At 36.1% G+C, this 19,607-nt stretch overlaps 1 protein-coding gene across 3 annotated transcripts in view; it reads left to right on the plus strand.

The window, feature by feature from the left end:
• NRG3 (neuregulin 3) overlaps positions 1 to 19,607 on the plus strand; it is a 402,582-nt gene that overhangs the window by 331,650 nt on the left and 51,325 nt on the right. For 2 of the 3 annotated variants that reach the window (XM_034062155.1, XM_034062154.1), the window contains exon 4: positions 1,724 to 1,747. In XM_034062155.1, coding sequence (XP_033918046.1) covers positions 1,724 to 1,747 — 24 coding nt within the window. Of the gene's footprint in view, positions 1 to 1,720; positions 1,748 to 19,607 lie in introns of all 3 variants that reach the window. The other variant, XM_034062153.1, reaches the window with a different exon arrangement.

Genomic DNA, 19,607 nt, shown 5'->3' on the forward strand with positions numbered 1-19,607 from the left:
AATGCCAAAAAGAAAGATTCATTGGGTGTCACTAGACTTGCATAACGTGTCTTTCCTAACATCACGCTGCTAAGATATTTATACCACTTATCATCATCTTATGTTCTTTTCTTTTGAAATGCATATTGGGTCTTCTGAATGAAAATAAATGTTGAGTTTAGCAGCTGTTACATAGTTTTGTATTCTGAGTGAACTGGGCAAGCTGATGTTCAATGCCCTCTACTGGAAGGATTCAAAGGTTGCAAAAGGCAATCACTCCCAGCATTTTCAACAGAAACACAAATATTTCACATTCTCATCACAGGTACCAGAGCTGACAATTCACTAGATAACGAGTTTCAAATTATTTTTTTATGTTTATGTTGGAAAAATCTTCCTTTAACTTTTCTCTATCATTCTTAAGTGGGCTTTTGGAAGTTGCAGTACATTAGTTAATGGGATTGAGTGTTTCACACAGCTCCCAGTAGTATCTCCTAGCTCCCTGTACAAGCCAGCACATCAGTCTTATTCTGTCTTCCTTGTAATACTCCTGCTCTTTCCCTACTGCATTCCCCTGCATACACTGCTGTTGGAAACTTTGGCAAAATCATGTATTAATCTGTTCTGTATTAAGGAAATGTAACTATAAATTGAAAGAAAGATACAATGGAAGTATTTAGCTTTTATTATATTTTAAAGGGAAAAAGAATCTTCTTTGCTCTTTATAATGCAGATTACTCCCTCCCTTGGAAAAACAAATTATTTAATGTCTCATGTGAAACAGAACTGCATTTTGCAACCTTTCTGAACAGCCTTCCACAGTTCCAGTTTGGACTTGAAGCTACTATTCCTTCACACTCAGTTCTGAAAAGTCAGTTAGCATTTTTTCTGTTCCCTTGTGTAGGATGGAAAGTTTGTTATTCTATAACTGCCTATCAACTTAAACATTCTTTCTATAAACTTAAAAAGTAATAAGTTTTATATAAATGTAAACCTACTTTGCACTAAAACATCTGTTAGAGATGTATACCCTAATTTGTCTTGTGAAAAAGAGTCCTGAACGTTTTGATCTCACATGGGGTAAATTCGGTCAATATTCTAAAAATGATAACATTTTTGCTTCAGTTCTAAAGGTGTTGGAATGACTGCATCATATCAGTCAGATGGCTAAATAGAGAACATGGCTGCTCTTTCCGAAGTCGGATTTTCTGTTACACAGGAGCTAGCAGTTTTGCAATCGCATTGAGTGCAAGTGTGCTGTAGTGAGAGCTGCAACACTCTGCAAAGCCTTCCATTCATCTCTTTAGGTTTTGATCTCTGTCAGAGAAAATGAAAGCAAGAACCTAAGTAATGACAGTAGTTAGCATGTCGAGAGAGGAGTTTCAGGAGAAAAAGAAAATGAAATTCCTGTAAATAGCTGGCTTGAGACACTCAAGTCAGATATAAATACCATGAGTAAAGGCGTTCACGTCCTCTGTGAACTACACTTCTCTCTGTGACAGCTCCTATAGCTGTGTCCTATATTCAAGTCTTAGGATTGCCCTTCGAAGAGCAGAGTTCTGCTTTTCTTTTTGAGCAGTACCCACACAACGAGGCCCTGACCCCGCATGGTGTTCTGCAGCTCTCTCATACAAATATTGAATGCTAGCAGTGATTATAAAGGTGATATTTGCATTTTAGTCTATTTCTAACATTTTTGTCTCTTTTTTCTTCTTTCTTTTACATGCTTTCTTGGGTATAGCAGACCATTTAGGAATTGAATTCATGGGTAAGTTTTAATTTCTCCTCCTTTTACTTGCTCATATTTATCCCAAAGCACATGGAAGTTAATGGGAAGACTCCCATGACCTCCATCAGAGGATTTTGGATTTGGCTTCTATTATATTTACTGATTACATTTGAAGTTATATGATGGTTTTTGTTGTTTTGGTTTTTTTTTTGTTCACTGCCAGGTGGTTTAAAAGCTACATAATGTTTTGGTGTTTTATTGTTGTTTAATGAAGCATAATATAAATATTATACGGCTATATAATGAGATTTGAGGAATAATATTTTATATGAGATTTTTTGAAAGATTTAATGTCAATTTGCATATAAAGGAAATTAAATTTTAAATTAGATGTTTTTTTCCTTCAGAATTTGGTGCTGATTACAATGATAAATGTAACTGTTTAATAAGAAACATTTTATTGGCTTTTAACAGACACTTTAAGAAAGAGGACAAATATCTGTGATTCTGTGAAATAAGTTAACTTCAGATTAGGAGAAAGCTAATGAAGGAGTGAATAGTTGCTTCTTGTAATTTTGGAAAGGAAAAAATGATGCTGTAGATCTGCTGGACAGACTAAGATGCTGCCCTATAATGAGTTCATAGCCTGGTGAAATGATAGGCTTAAATGATCACTGCTTCACCTCTCATCTGATGATTTGCAGAGAACATAGGTAATTTCTTCTATGAAGACAAGGTATGTTGTTAGCAGAGTTAGTGGACCAGTGTATCCTTTCTGTAAAAACAGTTTGCATAAATCATTAAATATGGCTGAAAAATCCACTAATAAAAAACTTGCAAATTTATGTCAAAGTAATGAAAAACATTGTTTTTAATGTGTCCTTTGCCTATGTTGAGTTTTACTTATATTTTTAGATTTCAAAATTAAAAATATGTTAGCCTAGACATTGTAATTGGTGATATGGAGATTTTGTTGACAAGTTGAGTATAAGTTGTCATGAAACCAATATGGTGATGCGTGTTAACTGTGTGGCAGGCTGCATCAACAGGAGGCTGAGGAATCTTTTTCCTACTGCTATTAGACTTGTGTAGCATACATAGAGTACAGTTATCCCTAGAGAACAGTTCTCTCTAGAGAACCGTTCTGTGATCTCCAAAAGTTTAGTGTTTCACTTCACTTTATATAAAACTTCAAAAGTACTGGTGGAATTGATGTGTTTTCGCAGACATAAATAGACAAGCACAACTGGAAAATGGTTACTATGAAGGCTCTGCATATATCCCAGTTTTACTGCTTAACTTAAATTGTATACAGAAGTCTTGAGGCATACAAACTGAAGAATGAGCATATACATAAAAGAAACAAGGAATATATGTAGTGTACTTAGAGTGAGTCTTTCCATAGGAAGTGGGAAAGTGTTACCCAGGAGGCACAGCTGAATTATTTTAACTTTATTATGAATATTTTAGTTTTCTGGTTGATTTTTTTTTTTTTTGACATCTCTTTAAAGCTTGAAATAAAGCCAATCCCTGAAGTCTTGGCTCAGGGTTGTCTTCTTATATGCGTAGCTTTCTGATTGTTACAGATCTTAATGGTAGAGAAACTAATGAAATCATGTGTGTCAAGCCTGTAAATATTAAGAGAGCAATCTAAAGTGAGGATTGAGATGGTTTTCTGTGTGCTAGAAAAAAGCAAGTTCCAGAATCATATGCAGAAGTGGAATGTTTGTGCTTCTTAAAAACTCCTCCAGTCTTTTGGAATAATTACTTTGGCAGTGTAAGCACATACAGAATTATTACTGCACTCATAGCATAGGACACATCCCTGCCCTGTATACAGGGAGATCGGGTGACAACATACTTATCAAATTAGGGCCACTCATGCAAAGCCTCTCCCATGAGTTTATTTCTGTGCTATAGAAAATAATTGCAATTAGTGGGAAGAGCATTTTCTAGTTATGGAAAACAGCAACATATAGATGCTGCAGAGCTTAGCCTTCTTTGTATGTGATCCAGGAAACTCTCTTTGCAATGGTTTCATTGCATTTGTGGGTTTAATTGCCTTAAGAATTCCATTCTCATCATAATTTTCCAGAAATTTTACCTGAAAACCATATAAGCCTGGATTCCCAAGGAAGGTTGATCTCCTTCCACAGTAGGTAGAGCTGTCATGTACAGGGGAACATCTGTCTATACAGAGGCTCCAGGGGACAGTTAAGAATGCACACTAACTGCGTATCTAGTTTAATGTACATTTGCCAAGGGAAGTAGATGAGATCCTGTTGCGGGTCTGTCCTCTCTGAATTTTGTATGCTTTTGTGAACCACTTGATACACTGTCGTTCTCCACAATCTCCTGTGGCAGCCAGTTCCAGAGCTCAGCAGCTAAAGGCTGTGTACATTGCTTTTTCATTACCTGTTGAAATCCACTTCTTACTAGATCCTTAGCTGTCGCATGCAGGTGTCGTTGAACAACAGTTATACATTCAGTTTATCTACTACACTGACTGTTGTATTAACCACTGTCATATTCTCACACCTTCTTCCCATTTTAGATAATGTCAGGTTATGTTCCATACAACACTTAATATTGTTCATTCTCAGACATGAATACCTGATACTTTAACATTGTTGCTGGTTTTGTTTTGCCGTGTCTGTTTCTTTGTATGGGTAGTAGAGCTAAATGCAGGGATAATAAGGTGGCATATCTGTTTTAAAATGTTTCAAATATAACAATGTATGGTTCAGATGTATGCAGGTGCAGCTTTTCTTAAATTAAATGAAAGCCAAGTATGTGTTTAAGGGATAGTATGTCCTTAAAAATTTAAGTATTGTGACTAAGTGGCCAAGCTTTGTGAAATTTCTGGTGATAAGGAAATGGTTTACACTGTCTAGTACCTTAGAGGAACAGAAATAATGAAAGAAATCTTGTGTTTGATACTCGTGAGAGCTAGATTCAATTCCCCTCTGGTGTGATCTTCTGGAAAAGGCTTGGACAAGATATTTTAATCTCTCTGTGCCTTAGATTCTCAGCTACAATAATTTTTGTCAGGCTTTCTGCATTTAGATTCCTCAACAATCTGTGGAATATCTTTCAGTAGTGTGTAACACACGAATTTATGTGTTCCTTGCAAGAGGGTGCAGACTTTGCTGCCTCCTTGCTTTTGCTCCCTGGTTCCTTGCAAGAGAGCACAGCAGTGTGTGGGAGAATAATGCACTGCTCGTACAGGAGTACAGTACCCCTGGTCTGGATTGGTGAACGTGTCTGCATGGTTCCCAGTGTCTCACCAATGATAATACATGCACTTTTATTTAAATTTCCAACACGAAGGTAAGTAAATGCTATCACAATGTTCCTACAAACTAGAAAGCTATTTGTATTAACAGTTTCATGTTAATTGAAAACAGACTGGGTGTTGGTAATGTTCATATGAGGCAGCAAGTCTGTAAAAAAGGAGAGGTTGAAAGAAGCAGCTTTTATTCAATGAGAAGACTTAAGTGATGTACTGTTAGCATTAGATAGCATGGTGATATGAGTTTTTTGACCCAAGTGGTTAACTGCACTTCGGAGTTGAATGGTTTATTTTTGTCTGATGGAAAATGCGATGATGAAGCCAAACATCTTGTGATAGACAGCATGGGTGACCAGGTTACTTTAGTGCAACAGATAGCAGTTGAAAGCTGAGTTGTGGATACTGACATCTTCATGCAGTGAGATTGTTGCTTTAACTGCCATATTCAAGGAGATACAAAGGCCTGAGAGACATAAGTGTTCTGGGCAAAGAGTCAGTGCCCAAGACGGGGAGTCATCATTTTTTCTTATTTCTTACACTAAGAATGAGGAGAGTTAAGGTGGTAAGGGATGAAATGTGAAGGTGAGTTAGTATTGGAATAACCTGTTACACCATGTGAACAAACAAGACTATTTCAGCAATAGACCTACACCACTTAATCTGATGATCCAGGATCTTTATCTTTTGTTCTGTAGCAGTAATTTACAATGGAAACAGTTGAAAATCAAATGCCTTAAGAAAGTGCAGCAGGCAGGTTGCTACAGTTTTTGTGGAAATAGTCATTACACGAAACAGTCGTCATCCTTAGGCTGCTTAGCAGTTGAACCAGTATCAATGGTGTAAGCAATTATGATGTGATAACCTGAATCTCCGCATGTATGAACTGCAAAAATAATACTTGCTCTATTTATTATATTTAAATAAAGTTGCTCTATTTAGTTGCTACTTTTACCTTGCTGATACTTAGGCCTTACACAGGAAATAACTGTTTTTTCTTAGAACTAGTTATCTTTTCTGGAAAAAGCAGAGCAGTTTGACTGGAGTCAGATGAGTATGAATGAAATATAATACTCTTGTAGGTTGTTAATCCGTAAATACTATTTAATTGAACAGAGCAATAAAGTAACTCAAGAATGAGATCCTATTAAAATTTATATATCCTTGCAAAGATTACAATGTGAAATGTATTCAATTTTCCATATTCTGAGAATTTGTTAATATTGCAGAAGATGGTGCATCCTTTATTTTCACTGTGCTGATTCTCACTGACTCGTCATTGTCCTAAGACAGTTCTATGCCTAAGACTCCAGGAATACCTGATCCGGTTAACTTAAATTGGCTCTGTGACATTGTGTCATGCACTGTGACAGATGCATTTTGGTTTTTCCAAATGGTAGAAGTTGGTTTTGCTGATGGACAGCGTAAGCAAAACTACAACGATTTAGTATATTTCCTCTTTGTGAAGAAAAAAAAGAAAACAAAGTTCCTTAGTTCCTTCACAGCTCACAGAATGTGCAGCCAGTAAGCTGTCCTCTGAAACACAATGTCTTGTAGCAGCAAACAGACAATGAAGATAAATAACCAGTGTTTTCACGGATGGTCCTATCTTAGTTACTATTTAGCAGCTCTTATCTGTTATAAAAACCCTGTAATGCTAGTGTCCTCAGTGGAAGAGAGGATGAATGTTCAATGACATGAGCAAAGAATGTACATGTTCTAAAGGACATATGTTTAAAAATAAAGTTCAGTTTTCCCTCTGTTCCTTTTTTTAAGATATGAAGCAGCTATATCCTTTTCTGGTAATATGGCACACTGACTTTATTTAGATTCCTGCTTACACAAACTTATTATTAGAGATTCTGATCACAGTCATACTTCTGTACTATCAAAACATATCTAATAATTATATTGTTAATAATAAGCATCTAAAATATTTCATCTTCATATGTCATTATAAATAAATATATAAATATTTACTCCTTCAGTAAATTCTTGAAGAACTAAGAAGGGCTGTTATGATAGGCTTTGATACTTGTAATGTTTACTACCATTGTCATTGCTCCTTGAATCCCTTTGTGCTTCATGTCACCCCAAATTTTCATTACCTTCTTCTGATTTTACATTTTCAAACTGAGTAAAAGCTTTGCTCTTGGGACCTTGTCTTTCTGTTTTCTTTGTGAAATACCTGTCCTTTTTAAGTAAGCCGCAAAATAACAATAGTATCCTGAGGCCTAAAATGGCTTTAGATCTCCAGCACTTTCTGTGGGATTCTTTTAGCTGGTTAAGAAGAGTCATCTCTAGTGAAGAGAGACATGAGCACCAGAACAGAGAGCCTTATAGGAACAGCTGATGTCTGTGTGCTATGAGAGTCATGGATGAAGCAGAGATTCCTCAGGGGCTGGAGAAAGGTCTGCCAGTAGTTGTATCTGTTTAGGAAAACTCATCTCTTCAGTGAAAGTCAATGTGCACCTGCTGAACATGTTGCAGGTTGCTTTACAACATCTTGGCTCAGTTTGGGGATATGTTTTGCTTTATGGGAAGGAGAGATTTATCTGTTTTGTGGCCTAGCTATGATCTTGTTTCAGTGCTACCATGTATACTTTAATTGGTATGTCACTTTTTCAATTTATCTGCATTTTCTGTATTGGCAATGGACTGGGTTGATTAATTTGTGTAATTTTTAAAAAGCAAGATTAAGATTTACTCTGTGGTTAACTTATAAGTGCTGTTAATTGCCTATAGTGCTTTATCAAAATAGTAATGCTGTGAACTGTGTGCAAAAAAATGATTAAATAGTGTTGATATATGTAACTTACTCTGGTGACCTTCCTCTGTGTTTGCTTTCCTCTGCTTTCTCTAACGGAAGTTCATAGAACCAAATGGGTTGGAAAAGACCTTCAAGATCATCAAGTCCAACCGTTACCCCAGGATTGCCAAGCCCATCACTAAACCATGTCACCAGGGGCCTCATCTACACGTGTTTTGAATACTTCCAGGGATGGTGACTCCACCACTTCCCTGGGAAGTCTATTCCAATGCCTGAGCACCTTTCTGGTTAAGAATTGTTTCCCCGCATCCAGTCTAAGCCTCCCTTGGTGCACCTGAAGGCCATTAACATCTTGGCTTATCACTTGTTACTTGAGAGAAGAGGCCAGACATCTCCTCTCTCCATCTTCCTTTCTACTCATTAGGAACAAAAGTTACTAACCATTTGTGATGAAACTTATGGAAACTAAATATATATATATATATAAAATAAAAAATTGTAGCATTATGTTGACAAGTTTATAAAGCAAGAATTGGTCCATTTTTTCCTGTTTTGCTGGGTGCTGGGTTGGGAGGGCTCTAGTTGCATTATGCCGATGTCAGTCTGAAAAAGTGGGTGTGTATCATCGGTAATGCTACATATAACCATTAGTCTGTCACAGCCTATGTGACTGTGTACTGTGTATCCTTATGTGCTGATCATGGGGTATTAGTAAGGTCAAAGTGTTATCTGTGGATTAGAAAAAACGAATTAGTGAAACCTTAAAAATGGATTCAAACATCTAGGTAAGTTTCCGTTTAAAACCTAGTGCCAGATACAAACCTCTTCTGTATGGTGATGGTTTCAAGAACTTTCATGCTCTGTTGTTACCTTGGGGAGAAAGGAACTGTGCTTCAAGGATGAATTTTAATTGAGGACACAGCATTTCATTTGCATACAGAGGGGCTTTGATGTATGTATGTTTGTCTATGTAAATTGTGTGTACATTCTGGTTTGGGATTTGGCATGTGTCCTAGGTCCCTGCATGGCTGGTGTATCTCAGAGGTAAACACTTTTCATCATGAAATACAGGTAATTGGATGACATAAACACTGCACAGACAGCTGTGTATTTAAATGTGACCTTATACCCAGTCAGTGTTGTAACCTGCATTTTGAATGTGATATTTAGGTAAATGCTTTGCTGAGGTTGAGGAATTGCTAAAACTGACACCACACAGGTATGTTAATGAAACTTAATGACTTGCAATGTTGAGATTTTACTCTTGGCCTTGTTTGGGCTCAGATGCAGTTTAACCAGATGCAAAGATATGTAGACAATGACTTGCATATATTGTATGCTACTAAAATGAGTCTAGCAGGAAAAAAGTGATACCTTCATGTCACAAGTGGTGGTAGAGACAGCTGCCAGAAGACTTACCAGTGGGAGCTTTTATCTCTAATTGAGAGAGGATCTGAGAGGAGGGTTCCAAGTAGCAAGTACAATCCAGATGTGCCCATGTGAACGTGGAATCCATTTTTAAGGTATTAGGGGGTGGAGGGTTGTTAGTAGAAAGTTGCTTACTGTGTACTGATGTTATCTTGCTACCAGAAAAAAAAGGCTCCAAATGCCTGAGCTGTGCCATGTTTATGCAGCCACAAGGAACTGGTGTTGCATTGTCCTTCTCCTACTTGGAGGTGTTATGTAAATGTCAAGTTTCATTCAGTAAATGATGCAAGGATTCAGAAAGCAGAAGGTAAGTATCACAATAAATGTGCCATGACAGTGATGTGCTTGTAATGTATATTATGGTTCTACAGAAAAATTGATGTTTCTGACAGTGAACTATAACTTTGTGTCCTCTATGCCTAGAATTAGTAGAGACACTGTCCTGCCAGTAATTGCTGGAAGCAGAGGAAAAGGGTAAGCAGTGTGGAAAAATTGATCATATGCTATGTAGAGCACTACATTATTTTTTCATGTACTTCCTTTTCTTTTCTTTTGCAGGAGCTGTAAGATACTGGTACGTGGAGAAGTGCACAGATATCATTCCTACTCTGGCTGATTGCTTTTAATAAAGTTATTTCTGTGATAATTGAAAACCGTCTTATGATCCCATTTCATGTCTCCATCAGCATCAGCTTATCTTCATTTCATAATTAACCTGTCTGTGCTGAAAAACAGTTTGTCCAGTTACCCAGGATATCTCTTATTATATGCTTCTGACTAGACAGCACAACAGTTATCTGGGAAACAAGCCTGAGTAGCAGAAAAGGAGGGAGGGGGGAAAAGAAACAAGTAGTGTGTATTAGTGTGCATGTATGCTGAATTCCTAATAACAGTTTAAATAATCACAGAATTGCAAACTATTGCATGCAGATGACAGCATTTCTGTTTACCAGTGCTGACTTTTCATCTTTGAATGGTGAAATTAATGGCCATGAGTTATTTTTACTTAGTATGGTTTCAGAATTTTCAGACACCATTTGGATCATGTTCATGTAGTTTAGTAGTAAATATAGCTGTGGTTTTATCGTATCATTCATCCAGTAATTCTCATGTGTATTAATATGCTCCTTTTTTATTTTTATGATAAGTTAATTAGGTACTTTAGCAAGTAAACTCTATTGCAATATAGTATTATTCTATGGTTATTCTTTCAGGTCTCTTGGTATTTAACATTCAAATAGAAAGGAAAATCAAAACGGAAATATAAAAACCTGGTATGGAGTGTAAAGTGTGACAGTATTAAAATCCTCAGCCAAATTAACAGAAACAATTTAACATCTTCACTATTTGACAGGGAAATAAAATGTAAAAAAGAAACCACTCAGAACAGAGACAGACAAAACTAATTAGACAAAGCAGTTTGTAGGGGAGATGGAAATAAGAGACAGTTTATTTACAATTAAGAACATTAGTACTTTTCTTACATTGCTTTTAACAGCTAGGACTGTAAGTTGTTTCCATCACTGAAATAATGACCGTAGTCTCCAAATGTACAAGCTTTTAAGTCAGGAGAGGAACACGGAGTTAAATTGACTGAAAAATTTCCATTCTACAATGCCAAATGGTGCCCTTCCTAAGCCTTAAGGCTCCATCGTGTGCAGTAGCCGGTTTCACTTGCAGCCTTCTTGCCAGTCTGCAAGGCATGGGATAAGCACAAAGTTCATTGGTTCTGTAAAGACTTAAGTAGCTTTGTGCAAGCCAAGAATGCTTAAAATAGATGCCTACAAATACTTTGGGTATTTTCAGAGTTCTAGCTGACTGGACATTTGGAGACTTGCAATATTGAACATAGTAAGGGTTACTTTTGTCTTACTCATGATTTCTGGCTAAAACACACATCAAAGTGAATAGATATTTCAATATATAATTTCTGTTGTTTCTAATATAATCTACAGTTCTTAAAATCAAGATCAAGTGTTTGACTTGATTCATACATGAAATGAGTTTGTTCTTTTCTTGATTGGCTTCAAATCATCCTGAACTGAAAACAGAAAAACCCCACAGCAATAGTCAAAAACCTAGCTTGTATAGCTAATTTTGTGTAATTGTGCAACGCTAGGAGTATCTAACTTTACTCTTTTGCGCTTTCATTCATCTTCTCCCTGTGTTTTCTTTTGGACACATCTCATTCTTTTCCTTTTTATATGCTCCTGCAGACTTTCCTTTTCTATTAGTTTCATGAGTTTACTGATCAGCGTGTGTTGCTGCTTACAGCATTAACCACAGAATCAGTTGTGTCACAACTGCTCTTTTTATCTTTAATGGAGAGTATGATACACACACTGAACTTTTACTTGTTTATAATTGTAATGTCCCCTCCTGTATCCAGAAGTGATACAGAATCTGAAAAATGGGAGTTGCAACATACACTAACTTGCCCAGCTCAGAAAATCTGAATGCTTAGGAAATTAATACAGAAACATTAATACAGTTAATCAGCTTGAGAAAAATAAGATGTATTTATCACTAGAATGTATATTTGTATTGGGATATTTAGGAAAAGTATCAGCTACTCCATTTTCTGTATTTATCCTACGTTGTGCTCATTACTCTCATTCAAGTAACTTAAATTTGTTTTCAGGATGAGGATGATTTGCTTGTGATGAGAAAAATTTAGATGTCTTTTGTGTCTTGTTTTTCTTTTGTTCTCTAAGGTAGAGTCTATATACTGAATATAAAGCCAGCTGTGCTGGACATTTTTTACATTACAATGGACCAACAGTGTAGACCTTTAAAATTGTTGAGCTATAAATAGTTCCATGCAGTGCATTGTTAAAATGTGCACCATAAAAAACAAACAAAAAGAAACCCAACAAACCCACTTTACTAAATTTAAATTAATAACTCGCCTCAGTGAGAACAGCACTGTGATTCCTGCTGATTTTGCTGCATGAAGTTTCTTTATGCTTCTGTAGTTTGGGTAATGTGCTCTAAGGCAAAACTAAGGAAGTGTTCTCAGTTAATAAATGATGAACGTAAAATCACCAAAACAAGTAGACATTTTATTTCAGTCGTTTTTCTTGTAAGCCTCTTTAGCCTGCTTTTAAAGTTTCTCTTGCCTGATGGAGAATCTCTTTTCAAGGTACTGTAGTACCAGAGCATTCTTTCAATTGATAGTGAATCTTGTCTTGAAATAAAATGGCTGACCATTAGTGGGAAAAGGTGAGTGAATCCTATAAAAATCTCATAGATAAAAATCAAGCCATTTTTAATTAATGTATTCCAAGAAGTAACCTCAGAGTGAACTGACAAGAAAAGACATAAAACCTCAACAAAAATACAGAAGTTCTGGTAATTATTAATGGTTTGATGAATACAACTAGTGATTTGCAAAAGCTATATTGAAAAGACTTCTTCAGTATTGGGTCAGTTTCTTAATTGGTTGTGATGAAATTGGCATGGATAGGGGACATCTGAAAGACAATTAAAATGCATGCCTTTTCATTGGTGCTGCTTTATTCAGCTGTTATGGTAGGTGTTCTATCAAGGGATGAGTGATGTAAGATGGTCAATGTGCTTCTTCAAGTGAATTGTCATTTTTTTCTGTATCTCTTAGGACTCAGTAGTATTCATGTATCAGCTATTTTTATAATTTCATTGTCTCAATACTTTATGGATTGGAATTAACATCTGCAGGACACGAATCAGTTTGGTAATCATCCCGTTCAGTCTGCAATGAGGAACTAACAGTCCTTGTGCAAATAATATTGAGAATCACCTTTAAGTTTGCAGCTGTATCTTTTATTGTGACAAAATGCCTTGTGAATTTAAGATTGAAATGTGCTCCAAATACCTTACTGCATGTCTAGCCTGTGTTCATGACTCTGGTGCATCTCATACATACAGCAAAAATGGGGACATAGTCTGATCTGTGTACCTTTTTGTTACTGCGAAGAATGTGGTAGGGAAACCGGTCACTTTTTTGGAAGCTCATTCCCTGGCCCCTCTCCCCCCAAATATGCTGAATTTACCTATTTTTTTAATAAATTTAAAGCTTTAATTTAAATTTGTAGAGTTTCTTCTCTTAATAAATATGCTAACAAAAACAAATCATTAAAATACTAGTACATTGTTCCCTTGCCTTGGAATTATCTCATAAATACATCTTATGATGTAATATTACTGTTTTCTCCCATTCTGTACTCCTTATTCATTATAGTATCAAGGTGTATACCATCAATCATTTATTTTTTTGTCATCTTTATTGCTTGCTCATTCTCTTTGGTATTTTCATCTTATCCTTCATTCCTTTGCTCTCAGTGTTCTAAAAAGCATTGATGGTTGTGCTGGTAGCACAGCTGTGCCAATAGACCTGCTTGCAAGGTCTTCTGCTGTTCAAAGGTGGTTTTCCTTCCATTTTTCATTGTTTGGCACACCTCTGTTTGCAGCCATGTCTTATTCCCTGATTAATATGGTATTGCTATTACTTCTGTTGTTCATGTTCTTTTTTTTTTCCTTAGCAAAAGCCTGTAATGTTAAATTTTCTCAATTATTCACAAGCCCATATATGAACACCTGCATCTATTATTCAGAACTTTTTATTTTATTTCTTTCATGCTAGAGCCTAAACCCTCTTTTATAATTCAATTATAATTGTTGGCTTTCAGTATTTTCAGGGTACTTTTCTACCAATCTCCCATTTATCTCCAAGGTCCCAACAGTCTTTTAGTTACTTGTGATGAGTGCTGCTGTGCAAGGAGCTATATACTTGTTCAAATAATTTAGAGGATCCCTTTCCTCTTTGTTGACTGTCTTTAATCACTAACCTCACTGTGCAATATGTTTGAAGGGGCTCCTGATCTATATTGTTTGCTATCTATTATGTATTATTTACTAGCATACATAACTTTTTTTATCTAATACTTAATCTTTTGTCTGAGAATATTACTTGGTAGTTATTCCCCTTTTAGATGTAAAGAGGTAGTAATTAAAAAAAAAGAATTCTTTTGCTTGATGTCATCTGCTTTGCTCCCTCATGTACTTCCTTATTTCTGTTCCATGCTTGTCTAAAACTTTTGTCCCCTAGAGCACTAGTTGGTGTGCCTGTAAGTCTTCCTGTTTATTTAAAAGGTATTTGTACAGTGGAAGTCACAGAACTACTGAATGATTTGGTGTGGAACCTGAAGACCTGAATGTCTCCAGTCCAGCCTGAGGTCAAAACAGGGTCAGCTCAGTTGGCGCTAGGCTGCTCAGGGCTTTATCTAGCTTAGTCTGCACAAATTCTCCAGGCAACCCATTCCAGTGCTTGACTGTCCTAATGGTAAAACATTTCTCTTATATCCAGTTAAAATGTATCATTTTAATTTATTATTTATGTAGAAATATTTTGGTATTTAGATATTCAATTCTATGCTTATTGTTGTGCTTTGGTAATTAAAAAAAGGAATACTTGGTCATAGAAGTGCCAGGAATAGTAGGATTCACCATCAGTTCATTCATATTCTTTAAAGAACTTTTGGGTCTAGTGCAGCAGAATCAGAAACTGTTTGAAACAGCTTCAGCAGTGCAGTCTAAGCTTCAAAAAGCCTTAGTGAAAGAGTTAAAAACTCTACAGCATGCCATCAAAATAAGTTTGAAGATATTTAAAGCACAGGCCTAGCTTTAGGCAAATGCACAAGTGCTTTTATTGATAGCCGTATACTTTTGCAATAGCCTGAAATGGGAGAATATCCATGAAGAGTCGATTAAGTCAGGATTGACTCATGATTCAGTGTTGAAAATCCTTTTTGATTGCTCTTGTGCTGTTTTCTTCCTAATGTCATCTATATTTAAATTATTTTAATTGTATTGTATATTCCAAATTGAAGAACTGTAAGAGAATTTTGATAACTTTTAAAATAATTAAAATGCCTTTTTTGATAATATTTCTACTTTCATATGTTACTCATTTTTCTGTTTCAGCAAATATTTACATAGCAAATATGACAGTATTATTAAAATGTTTTCTATAAAATATTTTATTACATCATTCTTCTTTTTATGGTGAATGGTGGCAGTGAACAGCAACTCAATAAATTCAAGTGAAGTTAATAGAGTATTCTTTCTTTTCTGGTGTTTCTATGACAACCGAAAGGAAGAAGAAACTAATGAACTCCTTTCAGGGACACCTTTCCTTTCCTGCATTATTTTACATATTGGCCAAACTTCTTTTTAAAACACTTTTCATAAAGATGCCTATAAAACCATGGTTTTATTATTAAGTATAATTATTATTTCATTATGTCATTCTAGTAGTACCTAAAAGTGCCAGTCACTTTCCAAGCAAATCAAGGGGTGTGAATGTGCACTCTGCACCAACATAAGAAACAAACACGAGTTAAAAAGGTGTGTCAAGTTGGATAAGACAATAGGTTATAAGCTGGCTTTTGTAGACTGCTGATCTGACTGCCAGTATGAGAATATTGCAGTGTTCTGGGTTAGGTTGCACAGATATGCTCATGAAAGTGAACATACTTGGTTTTAACCTGAGATAAGAATGCATATTGGCTATAAGCTTGAGAATTACTAGCACAAGTGAAATAGGTTGTGAGATCAAATAGTAGTAGCTGAAAATGTACTGAAATATGACAGATGCAAACCTTGACTTCTAAAATACCTTAAGATCACCTTATGGGTGATCGCTGTGCCATTCTGCATTGATATGACTTAACAGCCTGTGTAATGCCTTCATATTACATTTCCACATTCATACCATTTGCTATCTTGTTTGCATTCAAGATGGTGGTGTAATTGCTGGCTTTTGTAACAGAAGAGGTGGGTAACACAGCATTCCACTGATGAAGTGAAATGGTAATGCAACTTCAAGGAGTCATCAGAAATACTAGCTAAATCCATTTCCAAAACCACATGATAACAGGAGGATATATTTATACTTTCGGACACATTTCTATAGTCACTTAAAAGTGGTATATAAATCAGGAATGCTGTTTTACAGGAGTGATTGAGACTGTTTCTCAGTTCATTGTACAGTCTTGACAGATCAGTTTGGGCTTTTTAACAATCCGCAGCACCCAGCACTGTGGGTTTGTTACTGTAAACATGTTCATAATGTGTTGTAGAATCTATTGATAACATACTAACTTATGCAGCTGGAAGTACAACAGTACAAAAATCAACCTGATTAAGTGTTTTGTTATGTGTTTTAGATAGTCTTGAGCACTTACGGTTTCAACCAGTGTCAAACTGATGATTATTTTGAGATGATTTTAGTAAGAGTGGGTTATGGAAGTAAATATGCTCTGAAGAAAAGAGTATTTTCTTTTGTAAAAGGGGGATAAGAAACCTGGGAAATCTGTTTCAGCTGTTTTGCAAATTTGAAATTCAAAAGAATACTATAAAATATTTTGATGCCTTAAAAATTTATTTTCCCCTTAACCATGATAGGCAGATAAAAGGCAGAAAATAAGGTGTTTTTTCCTCTTTTTTTGTCTCTTTCAGTTATAGATGTTGATTCCCACCCTCTTCCCCCCCCCCCCCCCCCCGCCCCGTCATTTAACTGTATTTTATTCACTAAGCAGTCTGGATACAACTCTGAGCTTTTTTAGTTAGCTGCCAAAAAAAATAATGGAAGATTTTTCCATTTTGGAAGCCAAAGGTAACCTTTTATACTTCTAATGATGGTAACTGTGTGCTAGATTTGGTTGGGTTTTTAAGAAGAGTTTGTCCTGCAATTTGGTAGAGATATTTGATGGTACAAAACTCTTGCCATCTTCAGTCGTAGTGACCTGTTCCTGTGTGGGAATAGCACAGAGCAATATGTCAAAGGCCATAGTAATTGACTATGCAACAAAGGGCTGCCAGCTTGTAGCCAGTGTTTCCATTAGGTTCAATGAATAGGTGAGCTGGTACAGGTGAGAAAAGAAACAGAATTGCAGGTAGGGATGAATTGAATGAATGATGGGAAGAAACAAAGAATTCTGACCATAATTTTACATTCCAACCAGGAAGAAATCAATCTATTTTTGAAGAGTTTGGTTCTACTGTATTCCAGGATATGATTAAGTGCATGGTTGAAAACTGATTTGAAACTGTAGAGCTGGTGAACAAAAGTCATTTCAGATAAAATTTGCTCTCATTAAAAATTGTCTCTGAAATTAATATAAGTGATTAAAAGAAAATGTATATCAAAATCATAATTCTGTGACCCAGGTACCACAATAAATTGAAACTACTTTCCTAATAATAATAATATCCAAAAAAGTACCATAATTGTGATTTGTTTATGCAACCTGATATGCATTATTTTTTAGCATTTTACCTGACAACAGAGCTTCCTTTTACTCTGGTGGGGGTTGAAAGATGTAACCTGCAAGTGAATCTCTATCTTATGAAAATGTAAGTGGCTAACTGTATCAATACGTGACTGTATTAGATGAAGCAAAGCTTAATTCCTGACAGGAAATCTCAGAAGAAACAGTTCTAATGAACTAAAATATCATTGAACTAAAATGAAATGAAGTTTTTAATGGAAAATGACTGAACTCATGAATATTTTTTGTCTGTGAAAATACCTAAACCAGGTATCTAGAGTATAGATTCCTCTTATGTTTTCCTATTCTGGCTTCTTTTTTTTTTGCTAAAGCATCTGCACATACAGTTAATGCAAGTCACATTTTTATTTGTGTTATACACAAACACACAGAAAAATCCTATACTGTCATTCTAATCCAACCTACTGAGCTAATCCTGCATTGCCTAATACCACGTACCATTTGTCCAGGCACAATAATAACAACTTATGAAAGTACATTTTTGTTCACTTAAAAATGCTATTAATATGGACAGTCATGTGATGGATGCTCTGCTGCTTTCTCTCTCTGCACAGAAAGCAGAAAAGAAACATTTCAGGTCGTCTGCTACTATGCAGTATTACAACGGAAAATGGTTTCTTACTGCAAATTCTGTTATCCTCTGTTAATAAGCTTTATTATTACTCTAAAAATCATTTGCTGTTACTCTAAAAATCTAAAGTACCATGGAGGTAAGAGATTATACAATTCATTACTTTAATGTTGCTGAATTAGAAGACTTTAATTACCAGGTTGAACCAGTCATACATACATCATTACTAGAGAAAGTCTTATCCTTCTACTGTGATGTTTGGCCATAGTGTGATAGCTATAACTACAAATTTACTTCCTTCTTTGAGAGGGCTTATGTGAAGACAACCTACTGATATAAGGATGCCTTTTGATTTTTAGAGGACTTGGTAGAAGGGTTTGCAGTTACTTAACAACAGTACCCACCTGCTTTTTGGGGTGTCTTTTTATGGCCTACCCAAGTCCTTCCCTGAGGCCAAGTGCACATATGCTCATCAGCTTTATGGCATCCCTCTGCCAAACGCAGCTCTTGCCACACATTTTCTGTGGGGTAAAAAAAGACTTTGACAGCTGTGCTTTTATTCCTCCACCTCCCTGAAGATGCAAAAGTGCTGTGCTCAGTAGCTGAACTGTTCATCCACTTGCCAGACAAGCCAGGGTATGTTCAAATGTAACTCCAAGGGTAGGTACACATGTGATTTTAATGGTAATAGTAGGTTCAGCACTTATAGGTAGAATTGCCTGCCTTTTGGTGAAACTGCTGATAGTTACTTTTTGGCTCAGCATAACCCATCTCCATAGTTGCCTGACAGGGGATATGCACTGTGCTCCTTTATGACGGTAAATCCCCTGCTATCTGCTTAGTTTGTCTTGGTAGTATTATAAAGAAACAGTTAAACCTGTGTCCAAAAGGTTACCTTTATATCCTTTATATATGTGAGGATACCTTTATAAGAGAAGCAAATTCCATTTATTTTACACTGCATTACCCTTGGTGTTTTCAAGAACACCTGTTATTAATACAGTGAAGAACTAATGTTCTATTGTCTAAAATACTGTGTATGAATTGTCTGAGCCCTTCCTTTTGCTGCTGCACCTTTCTTCACCTACTGCTAACTTGCAGCTTTTTAGGGAAGAGACAAATAGAGTCTGAAAAGCACCCTCATCTGCTGGAGTACTTCCCAGGATTGTTTGCTCAGCATGAAGCACAATGGATCTGAATTGTGAAACTCTGTAATCCCTCCTGTTGACCCATGTTTGCCAAATCGATTAAGACAGAAGCTGACATAGGCAGAAATGGCACAGTTCAAAGCAGAGGGGAAAGTCCAGCACCTCTTCATGAAAACAAGGTGAAACCAGTTCAGTGTTGGTTAGGAGGCAATGTACTGGGCTGGAAAAGGCAGCAGTAATCCTGTGAAACATTGTGATTCTGTTCTTGTATATCAAAACTATTCATTTCCTATTGGTTCCCTAAAAGTAAAGTCTAGGAATGAAGGTTTTCATGGTAAAAGTGAAGCCAGGTGTTTTGCTGTG

Source organism: Melopsittacus undulatus, chromosome 4, assembly GCF_012275295.1.
Source record: "Melopsittacus undulatus isolate bMelUnd1 chromosome 4, bMelUnd1.mat.Z, whole genome shotgun sequence".
NCBI classification, from domain to species: domain Eukaryota; kingdom Metazoa; phylum Chordata; class Aves; order Psittaciformes; family Psittaculidae; genus Melopsittacus; species Melopsittacus undulatus.